This window comes from Ascidiella aspersa, chromosome 4, assembly GCF_963924565.1.
Source record: "Ascidiella aspersa chromosome 4, kaAscAspe10.2, whole genome shotgun sequence".
NCBI lineage: Eukaryota > Metazoa > Chordata > Ascidiacea > Phlebobranchia > Ascidiidae > Ascidiella > Ascidiella aspersa.
The window spans coordinates 12,338,784-12,350,621 of NC_139450.1; the positions used below are offsets into that span (position 1 = coordinate 12,338,784).

The 11,838-nt window shown below is 34.6% G+C and overlaps 1 protein-coding gene across 1 annotated transcript; it reads right to left on the minus strand.

The window, feature by feature from the left end:
* Positions 1 to 137: 137 nt before the first annotated feature.
* LOC146147918 (arginine and glutamate-rich protein 1-B-like) lies at positions 138 to 5,109 on the minus strand. Its single transcript, XM_083388488.1, has 5 exons — positions 4,725 to 5,109; positions 3,790 to 3,910; positions 3,515 to 3,619; positions 2,701 to 2,784; positions 138 to 613 (listed from the first exon to the last, which is right to left on the minus strand). Exons 1-5 carry the CDS (start codon positions 5,075 to 5,077, stop codon positions 458 to 460), a joined length of 819 nt encoding a protein of 272 aa, XP_083244614.1. The 5' UTR covers positions 5,078 to 5,109; the 3' UTR covers positions 138 to 457.
* Positions 5,110 to 11,838: the final 6,729 nt, after the last annotated feature.

Genomic DNA, 11,838 nt, shown 5'->3' on the forward strand with positions numbered 1-11,838 from the left:
GAATAAACTGCCACTTTCACTCAAGTGAATATACTATAGTAAACTAGTCTTCGACGGTAAGCTACTATAACTTTAAGCAGGACCAATAAATGATCCTCGACTCTATATACTATGCGTTTAAATTTAACAATCATGCCTCAGTTGCATTTTATATTTTAAAGATAACCAAGATCCAGTATCTCTTAGTGGATTTAATTGCGGTAAAACAGTAACAACGAAAAAATTTCAATCCCAATTTATTGCTATTTTAAAAGTATACTTACCTCTACATAAAAAAGGCGTGCAAGTTATTTTAAATAAATTTGCCTAGTCGTAGGAAAAGCGTCCGTTTGCAACCACAGATAAAACACCATTGGCTCCCATTTAGCCATTCCGGTGTATAGTCAACTCTTCCGCAAACAGCGCAGACAGCACATGAACTAATCTCACATCGACACGTTTTAGGGTGTAGGATAGATCACTTTAAGGAAAACGATAGCTTTGGTCGACTGTTTTTCTTGCCAAGAATCACATTCTGTTCTTGTCGGTTTTGCTTTTTTCGCTCCTCTTGCATTTTCAGTCTTTCTTCGTGAATTAATCGTTGTTCCTCGATCATAGCAAGTCTTTCTTCGGCCTTAAACGCAGGTAAAACAGTTTTAAAGTTATATATAAACAATGCACTTCTTATCTCTTGGCAGTGCAACTTAATAAGGGTTTATGTCAATTTACTACCTTAATAGAATTAATCAAATATGTATGTCGCGCCTTTGACATATAACATTTAACCGTAATCACTGACCCTGTTGGCCGCTTATGCTTCATTGCTTGAATTTAACTAAATACAAGGTTACAAGTCTCTATAAAACAAACAATTTTAAACCCGTTCAAGGTTAGGAACACTAAACACGGATCTGTTGATTATCTTCACTAACGTTCTAAAACGTCCGAGCGTCTATATAGTGACTCGTTTTTATCTTAGTCTCACTTACTGCACTGATGATGGCAAAAGAAATTGCCGAAACGTTTGCTAATAAAAGAATGAATCTTTTATCGTGTAAGGTTGATGTGTAATAACTATCAATATTATTTCAACGCAGGGTTGTGCATTGTGCAACCTGCGGCTTGCAAGAAAAGCATAGCACTTAAAGCAAAAATATGGGGACTTCAGTCTGCTTTAGCAATAGGCCAAATCTTTTTTGCGTCATTTAGTACGTAAGTGAGAGTTTTTATACTAAGAAATGAATACCTTGAGAATGACCTTTAGGTCATCAGCACCAGTTTAAGGCAAGCAATTTCAAAACGTTGGTAAAGCGACTTTTAAGGGAATTCCTATTGTATGTGATTGGAACTAAACTTAAGTGTGTTCTTTGTAAAAGTTTAACATACAACTTTAAGTAAAACTAAATAAAAAAAAGTTAATCCACATCAGATTTTTTTCCTTGCAAGTTTTTATGTGACTACATCGTATAGACCAGGACTCAAAAAATGCAATTTACGCAGAATTATTTTAGTGAAATGTTTTCTGTGTGCATGAATTTATAAGAAATCTTAATAGTTTTCAGTCTAAAGGCGCCGGCCGCGCCATGCATACACCCTGAAACTATCAACAATCAAATTTTCGTCAATTTAGTGTTTCAAAAGGTATTATATTGCACTACGCACAAATTTGATGTATTTTAAATATTAGCATAACATCAAGAGTTTTCCGGCCCTATTCAAATTGCATTAAAAAATAGATTTGCAATTAATTTACCGTCTTTCACCATAAGTATTTTCTAGGTGGGCTCAAATTTAAACCAAATAAATGCAATTTTTCATGCAAACGCATTACCGCCTTCTTTTTAGAAGTAATTATCTATTTTTTTAAAGTTTGCAATACGAAGTCATAAACACATTTTGTCGCACTTCCTGCAACAATGTTAAGTGTCAATGGCATATTTCTATAACAGTTAGCTTGAGAACTTCAGATTTCTTAAGGGTACTTGATTTGTGCTGACATGTTAAAGAATTTAAGCCTTTCTGAACAACTTCTGTTTGGGCTTTGGTGTAGTCCGAATACACATGGTTGGCCCTTAAGTATAAAAAGTTGCACTCCCCCTTTTTAATACTTTACAAATCTTTATAAAGCATTAAAAAAAACACTATGGTTGTCAACTAGGAACAAATTTAGTGATTTCAATGATATTATTTTAAGCAGTAGTATACTCCATGCCCCAAGATATTATTTTTAGCAGGATAATATTTTTATTAAAAGAAACAAGAAAGTCCTTCATTAGCCAATTAACATTTATGTTTTTTTAAACAAAACTATGAGGTCAGTCAGATTGTACAGACCGTATAGAATATCAAATCAGAAATTTGGCAGGGTAGGACGTCCTGCCACAAAAATATATATATCCCTGCTCTTGTAAACTTTTTGTGTTTATATTTGAAATCAAAATAAAACAGAAAAAATATATAAACAGTTTGTAATATTACAGGCAGGTTTTTTTTAAGGTTTGGTTTGGGTGACAGCCAAGTAGTTTTAAGAGACCGCAAGTGTTTCATTTAAATACCAAAAAGTTGCAAGTCCAAAATTTGGGAAACCGCTGGAGAAATTTGGGGGACCGTTTCGGTCCCCCAAAACAACTTAATAAAAACATTAATTACAGGTATGGTGGAACACCGCAGTATTTGTTGTTAATGCCAAAATGCCTATATTTTGTAGTAAAAAAAACAAACCAGCTTTTGTTGTGCTTCCTTAATCTTTTGCTCATTTTCTGCCATAATCAGTTCCAGCTGTTCACGTTTTCGTTTTTCTTCATTCTTAAAAATAAAATTATTGTTAAGTATAACGCATCAAGAGTAATCCAGCATCTTAAAAAAATAAGCTAATCTTTTGGCAGCCTTATTCTTGAACTAGAACAATAGAACAGCCATGAAATAGCTTTTTCAAAACAAATGACACCAAGGGTTTCTTATACATACCATTTTTAGATAATAGCTATCTTATAAATTTCACCGACTGGAAATTTTCATTTGTAAGCACGAATTTTGTTCCGAGCAGGAAAGTAAACTTAAATTAACAACTTGCAATGATAAATTGATGTATTTATTTAGCAACTTGTCTGTTTACAAATACGAGATTTTGAGCATCTGAAGAACAGCCTACATTGAAGGAACTTACCGGAGAGGACAGTTATCGATGTAGCGCCTGTACTAGTTTTAATTTTTCTTTCTTGCAACTGCACCACTATCAGGGATAAGAAAACACATTATACCTTCCCCAGGATCGGTCAAAACTATCACATAGATTTGAACTTAACATTCTTGTCACCTAATGGGTTTGAATACAAAAGATTGCGTTAGATGACCGACAAAGACAACTTTAAACTCACTTTGCAGACGGTTCCACTGTTATCTAAGTAAGTACCATTTTTCACCTTCTACTATGGATTAGTTGGATGAAAACATCAAAGTTGCAAACCTTTTTTACTTTTAACTTTATGAAATAGCTTAAAAATGTAAAAAAAATGTTGAAAAACAACATCTATACCTCTTTTTCGAGTCTGGCTCGAATCTCAGCTTGCTTTTGTTTCTCTAGTTCTTCAACCATTTGTTTTTCCATGATTTTTTTCATTTCCTCCACCCTTCGCATAACCTGATCAAGAAAAAATTGCAATTTGACGAGTTTAAACTTGGTTATCTTTAAAACACCATGTAAAAGATTATACTAACTATCCAAAAGGAACATCACATATAACTAGACTTTTCAACCTTGGCTCTCATAACGTTATACCATATTAGTTGCAAATATATAATTATTGTTACCTCATTTTCAATTTCATCTCTTCTTTTTGCCAATTCCTCTTCTACACGCTGAGCAACCATTTCTTCTACTCGCTTTGCAGTTTGTTCTTCAATCAATTTTTCCTCCATAAGCTTCTTTTGTCTGTGAATATTTAACACAGCTAAAATATATATATATTACAACAATCCAAACACTATGTACAGTAACATTTTACAAAGTCACTTATAAACAACCACACCTCGCTTTTTATGCACTATTATGGATTGGTGTACAATTTTCCTAGTAGCATTTAGCATAAGGTAGACTAATATATTAAAAAGTCTAAGTTAACATGCATGTAAAATTCAAAAAAAAAAAATACAAAAGTTAAGCTACATAGCAAAAATGATAAAAACTGTCATCCCTAAATAACATCAAGTCTAATTAATTACAAATGCAAATTCAATGAACGAACAGTGATTTACTAATTATTTAACACATAATAAGTGATACTATCCAGTGATTGTGAAGCTGTTATCTGTTTTTGTGCGCACATCTTTCCTGCAAAGATTTGGCCATTTTATTTGGCAATCTAGTAAAAAGAGATGGAAGAGACGTTATTGATACTTTAGCCAATTAACAATTTCAAACAACAACAGCTAACTTTGAACATATCTGAATAAATTTAAAATTACATTATTATGAAAATTTTAATCTTTAAAAAGGTTCTGGTATATCAAAACTAGTTGAGTAAAATAAAGATCTTAGGTACATAATTTATAATTTTAACGAAATATCGTTTTTACTCTTCTAACAGAAATATGCAGGAGTTAACGAGATACGTTTTACACACAACGAAAAACATATGCTACTATTACATGGAGCTTTGTTTTTCATACCAAATGGGTAAGGTTATACTATAAACTTCAGGCAATTTATAATGAGTTTACAGTATAAACAAGAATACCAATCATACATCAGTCTCTGTCGCTCAACAGCCTGCCTCAGTTCATCTTCCTCTTTTCGTTTTTTCTCTTCGAGAGCACTTCTCTTGCTCAAAGCACGCCCAAAGATGTCGATTCTCTCAGGACTGCTGGAGATGGAGCGTGATCTCTTGGAGCTACCATGACGACTTCCACGCTCACGGGAGCGGCGCCGTTTGCGTTCACGATCTTTAGATCGTGAGCGGTCACCACGGTGACGACTAGAACGCTCTTGTCGATCTTTTGAAAAGCTTTTGTGCTTGCTGCTATGCTTCTTTTTGGATTCGGCCGGGCTTGGACTCGGTGATTTAGACATCTTTATGTTTTCAGGGTTCCGATACAACATAAATTGATTTTACCAAGAAAGCACTTGCAACTTAACCTAAAAATTTCAACATTACAAAATAAAAAATGTTTTTTTTAATGCATGGTGCAAACTTACGCAAATTATTAAAAGGCATGTTTAAAGTGGAATCCTAAACTTGCATAGTGTTTATATCATATTATGCTATACTAGAGCAGTTTTAAGGATTTCGCAATTTCCCTAAATGTGTTAAGTTGCAAAAGTAATATTACGTTGTAAAACGTGCTGGCCGTCTACAAAATGCGCTATAGGGTTACTTAAGGTCAACTTTAGGCTAATATTCAGCGAGGTTATGCAGTTATGAACAGCGTAATTGTCAAGTATTCGCTATGTCAATAGTAACTTTGTATTCTTTGCAGTACATTATTTGACTGCATAACATATCATGTTAGTCAAAAAAGAAGCACTAAAACCCAACAATGCTTTAAAAAACAGGACCGAATTGCTTAAGACTTCTGTGTGCAGTGTTTCATTGTACTCACTATTGGCAAAAATATAAGTTTTGGCAACAACCTGGACAGTTGATATAATACCGTTTACAGAACTGCTTCAAATGACAGTTGTTAAGAATGTTCAACATATGTGAGATTTTTTTATTATAATGTTCACATGTTAGCAAATTGTTTGGCGTTTTATTGCTGTAATTGTAGGCCCTGTGGGGTAGATTAAGATTAATCCTTCCCCAAACAAAACCAAGGTTAGATAATTTAATAAAAATATACTAGGATTCGATATTCTGGATTCGTTATTCTAGATTCGAAACCTATTATTCTAGAATACCTTGGGATTCTACTTTGAACATCCCTAGCAGCTACGCCATATGCAAAAATAAAGCTGTTTATATCACTGAAGGTATTTTTTGTCGCTTTACAATTATGGAATAAGCTCTTGTTTGTATTGATATGGCTGGTGCTGCATAAAAGTTGTGACAACGACAGAAAACAACAAACCATAATGAATTAAGCCTAAAAGAGTGTGGCTGTAAAAACATTACTTCTAAAATTTGCAAGGCCGTAAATTAATTATTACCACAAACTGTTAGTGTGACTAAAGTATTGATTATTTGCTGACTGAAATTTGCATGACTGCCAGTTCACGAATTTTACATGTCCAGTTTCTCGAAATGTGCGCCTGCAGCCACAGTTGAGATTCAAATGCTTTACCAAAGGTTAAAGAAAACCAACATAAATAACCTCATTGAGGGAAGAATTTTAAGAAAGTTTAGGGTTCAGCAACACCAGGTTGGAAAGTTTGGCCTGCAGTAGCACTTTCAGCCGCGGTCACAGCCGCGCATTTTATAGAAAATGTGTTCAGCCGCGCAAATCTGACTCCAGCAAACGCGCAAAACTTCAGCCGCGCAAACTTCTGTATGAAACTTAACAAGCAAAAAAAAAATTGGCGGGCCGCATACTGAAGTTGCATAACATTTTTTAACGCTAGTTTATAAGACGTATATAATATAATGCATCATATAGAATCACTTGCGAAACGCTAAAAACGCACAGTTCGGCGATTTGGTCACGCATCAGTGGACAACGGTCACGTGTTTAGTGACGTCAAATTAGGCAATTTCGAGTAATATTGCATATTAAATGCTATACTGTCCAACTTTTTAAATATTTACCTGCGCACTGCGCCCGCACACCAACCAAAAATTGCGCAGTGTTTTAAGTATTCTATGAACGCTGTAAGTTTAATATAAATTCGCAATTTACAACTTTCGGTAGCCTGATGGTTTATTTTCAGCCGCGCAAGTTCAAGTCGAAATTTTATTTTCAGCCGCGCATTTTTTCAGCTGCAAAACATCTCCCCCGCGCAATATCCAAAGTTTCCAATCTGGCAGCAACACTGCTTTAATTACAAGTAAAATAAAATAAACTCTTTAGAATTTAGTTTTGTACTATAGAAATGGCAAAATGATACTTATTTTTAATCAGCCCTTTCTAACAGAATTGTTAAAGTAACACAAATTGGGGCGCTCTTTCACTATTGTACGTAAAAATTAATAAAAAAATTTTTTTCTTTAAATGCCGCATACCACAAAGACATATTGTTTGGGCTAGGGTTAGCGTTTGGTTGAGGGTGGGTCAAGTTATTATTAATAATAAACATAATATTACTTGACCCACCCTCACCCAAACCCGCACCCTAACCCAAACAATATGCGTTGTGGTATGCGGCATTATTATTATTTTTTTTGCATAACTTTTCACGTACAATAGTGAAAGAGCGCCCAAATTGGTCACAGCATTTACATACGCTTTTAAATATTAAAATAGAATTTTACACTTCAAATAATATAAAAACACAAAAAATAGCAAAATACTTACGAAAAATGAGTTATTATTAAGTCACCTGACAATGCAAAATGTAACATTCATATGAGAAAATAACGAATGTTAGTGGTTTAATTTGTTTTCAATATACTTCGATTTCGGTTAAAACTGGTTTAAAAATTTGTATTTTCTACCTTTGCTGCGCCAACAAACTTGGAACTTGTTAAACTGTGCATTCTTTGTGTGCCATAGACAGGCAAGGTGTCAGAATTGCTTCGACGCCTTAACCGGAAATGACGACACGACATAGAAAAAGTGGCAGCTGTTTATTAAATTATTTTTTTAAAGGGGCGTAAACTGCAGTCATAGTAATATACTTTATAGGGTTATAAATAGGACAAAAGTGTTTTAGTAAGTAATTACGATGTAAATTTAAGTGTCTGTGTGGCTTATTCACGGGGCGATTATTTTTTGACTTAACAAAAACTGTCCAATATTTTTTAAGTTTAACCAGTGCCAGCATAGAATGCTAATTGCAATTCTATGGTGCCAGGCACTGGTTTAACATGCTAGACTAAAATTAAGTCAGGTCAAAATCGTTTACAAATTGACAAAACCAGTAGTAAGCTGTTTGAAATAATTTTGTTTAATTTTTTATCAACTTAATTTTGTTGTGCACGAAATAATTTCGTGTTAAATTTCCGAATTCTTTTAAACATTTGGTACGTTTTGGGTTTTTGTCTGTTTTTCTCTCATCACGCAAACGCGTTTACACACGAGTTTAAATACCTCGTATCAAAAAGCATAATGATTTATCCACACGCGAAACATTAGCTTTCAAATCACAACTTTAGGAACACCCCATTTCCTGCCTTTTGTTGAAAGCAATAGTGAATAAGCAGTAACTTCAAAGCGTATTTTCTTGTGATGCGTCGTTATTTTAAAACTTACATTGAACGAATTGTGCAAACTAAAAAAAAAGAAAATTTATAAGGAGATGTTGCTCAATGTTAAAAATCAATAGAATTTAATTCCGAACAAATAACTGCCCCTCCTTTCTTTTGTTTTCACAGTTTCACGTTTTTTTTCATCATTTATGACGAAAGGACTGAACGAGACAAGGAGACAACAACAAAACGCCTGTCGTTCGTTGACTTATCGACAGAAGAAAACATTTAGTTGTTGAACGTGTTGCTAAAGGCTACAACTCGTGACTCATTGCCTTGTTCATGTTCATTTCGCTCAAATCGTATGAAGCACTTTCTAACAAAAGTCAATTGTGTTAAAAAAATAGCAACCTTTCGGGTATATTGCGAAAAGCAGCCGCCGTGTTATATTCACGACGGCAATTCCTTTTGTGCTGAAGTGTCTGTAGCGTTATAAGTAATAATTAGTGGATAATTTGGAATTTATTGTATTGTGTATTTATCAAATATGTTACGATTTATGATTTGTCACTTTTTCACGCCTTTTACCAAAGACTCGCTGTCATTCTGAGAACAGAGCATTCGGCTGTTTCACACATGATAAATGTTATATCGTGACACATATTTCCGTAACAGATAAAAGTATTTCACCTGTGTGAACGCGTTATTGTTAGAGTTCCCGGCTGCCAAAAAGGCTCCAGGGTTATAAATCATTTCCGCTTTTTGGTGTTGCCTTTCCTCTTTTATGCAAACTTTCAACTTATATATGCGAAAGCTTATATCAATATAACCAGTCTTGTCTAGTTAATACAGTAAGCGGTTGTGTTGCTTGCCGGCTTCTGGCTGGCCAGCTCAACACCAGCCAACAAAAACTGTGTGGATTTGTAATCAGACTACAGCGATACCCATTGTAAAAGTTGGTTGTTGATCGGGGTAAAAGAACATTTAATTGAGACTCATTAATCAAAACCTGGTATATCGTATTACGTTCAGCTAGATTTGGTCAAAATTTCTGATTTTAATTCAAAAAATAATCGGCATATGCGTCAAGCCTTAGAAGGAAAGTAACATACCAACTTAAGCATTTAAGGTATTCAGGTAAGAAAACTGTTGTTGCTCTATTATTCGATGACCGTGCGTCAATTATTTATAATAGTGCAGTATTTCCTAATATTTTTGTCGCGACTTTATATTTTTTTTTTCGAGGGAGGGATGGCGACCCAAGTGATAATAATAAATGTTATTTCGAATTAACCAAACTTTTCTAAACTTTTCCAGGCGTATGTTCAAGTTAGAAGTAACCTTAGACGGTTTGAAATAAATGTTTACTGTTCTTGGAGGGTCCCACATATCGTATAGAATGGATATAGAAAATCCTTTTTAGTGCTGTCTTATTCCGTAGTATATATTACTACCGGTACGCATTTTGTTTATTATGCTTTTATTATGTGATTGGTCGTAAAACTAGGGTGTTATAGATAAATTGCGATTTAGATATTGCTAACTTTGGCCTTCATTCCAATTTCGGTCGTAATGCTGAAGTGCAATTGGAGATTACAAAAATCTGTTTCGACGAAAAATAACATCAAGCTTTCGCAAAACTGTGCTTCTTTAAATTAGGGAAAAAAGAGTGGATTCAAGATGTGGGCCTTCAGGCCATGCCACCACCTAAACCGTATGTTCTGCTTGAATATTTTCGCAAACTCTGAAAACGATGGATAACCAACAACTATAGTGCAATAAAAACAACAACCATGAATGTATGTGTAACTTCAAACGCACACGCCTTTGTAATTGTTTACAGCTGATTTGAACATTTGTGGAAATTGAATTTCTATCACAGAGAAAATCCAACAAACTTACAGAACATCAAAATTTACTTTTTTTAGTTACGCCTCAACTAACAACAAAGTGACGAAAATAGCCTTCTGTCAATTTTAATTTTAGAATGTATTCGAGGAAAATATATACGTTATTTTGCTCAGAAAGGTTTGTTCTAGGGAATTTAATAACAAATTTAAGATTTAGAAGCCATGGACTACATGACTTGGAAATTAACATGGAATGACCCCGGCGGCCATTTTTAAATTCAAAATGGCGGCCTTTTCAGGTCAGATGACCTTGAATTTCTTTGATTGCAGAATAGACGCCAAATGACACAAAAAATTATTAGATATTCAAGTAGTAACATGATTGCTTGAGCAATTGTTAATACTGTTAACTCTCTTTGTAACCTAACGAAACTCATTATGCTGCTTCAAAATTTGGCACAATCCTGAGCTTTTACCCTTTAAGGCAGTGGTTCTCAACCGTTTTGCACCCGTGGCCCCTTTTTGATGCTTTCAAATAGTCGCGGACCCCTTACATTATTTTTCTGGTCTAACGTAATATCTGCGTTTAGTTCTTTTAATCATTCAGCATATCTGCCAATAGTGCACCTTATGTTGAGTAAAGTAAAACACAACGCCAAATTACTTTATGACACGTTTATTCTAATGTGATTTGTGCTGCTGCATCTCCGAAGCAAGTCTTGAAATGTGTGGTTGTGTTTCGACAATGCTAGATAGACGCATATCATCTTTGCGAACGATAGTATACTATAAACCAGGGGTCGGCAACCTTTTTCTAGTGGCGGGCCAAAATCAAACTTGGAAAGGTCTCTGCGGGCCGCACAATATGTTTAGTAAGAATTGTGTTATTAAAATGTTAGAACAACTGAATAAGGCGGGACTCGGATTTTTTTGCAGTTAAAAACATTTTTATTTAAATTCAAGAAGGCAGTAAAGTGTTAGGGCAAAGCGCGAAAAAGATGCGTTTTGTTTCGTTTAAAATTCGTCCACACGTCCTTAATGAAATGTGTAATAAAAGTACTTTGAGGAAACGATATAACTTTAATGGTTCATCTAGTTCAGTGAACTTTTTAAGTCAAGGCCAAAAAGTGCGATTTGTTTTGGTATACCTGCATTTCTTAAATTTCTCGCAAATTTTAATACATTGCCGAAAATAAAAAAATGTTAAAAATTTTTTTCGTCCGCGACGCACTTGGCAGCCTTCCACGGCGCAACGCTAAAGAAGCGCTGATGTAATTCAAAAGACAGCATCAAAACGTAAACAAACCGAACGCAGAAAGATCATTCGCGCAAAGCGCGAAAAATGTTCGCTCTTAAGTACTTAAAGTAGTCAAAAAGTATTTGAAATGGACTCGTGTCTAGTTTGTTAAAAAAGGCAGCGGGCCGGATGAATTACATTGACGGACCGGATCAGGCCCGCGGACCGTTGGTTGCCGACTCCTGCTATAAACCAAAATCCAGTACATGTGAACTGTTGTTATAATGCTGCCATTCATTCCATCATCTATTTGTGTTACATTAAAATGGAAGTGTTACGTCAGACTGAATGCGATTTGCTATGTCACACTCAATGCAATTTACAACATTTTACAGTGTGATTTTATCACTTACCCAGATTGTAATTAAGCATGTTTGACAGCTCTAATTAATTCAATAAAGGTATATTTTGAAGTTTTTGCGGACCCCCGGTT

What these genes read in the sequence shown, in the direction of transcription:
- LOC146147918 (XM_083388488.1), bottom strand. Translation starts at nt 5,077, where the DNA reads ATGTTGTATCGGAACCCTGAAAACATAAAGATGTCTAAATCACCGAGT. An exon ending in GAGATGAAATTGAAAATGAG is followed by an intron (nt 3,620 to 3,789) that starts GTAACAATAATT and finishes TTTCTTGATCAG; the next exon opens with GTTATGCGAAGGGTGGAGGA. An exon ending in AGGAAGCACAACAAAAGCTG is followed by an intron (nt 614 to 2,700) that starts GTTTGTTTTTTT and finishes CCTGCGTTTAAG; the next exon opens with GCCGAAGAAAGACTTGCTAT.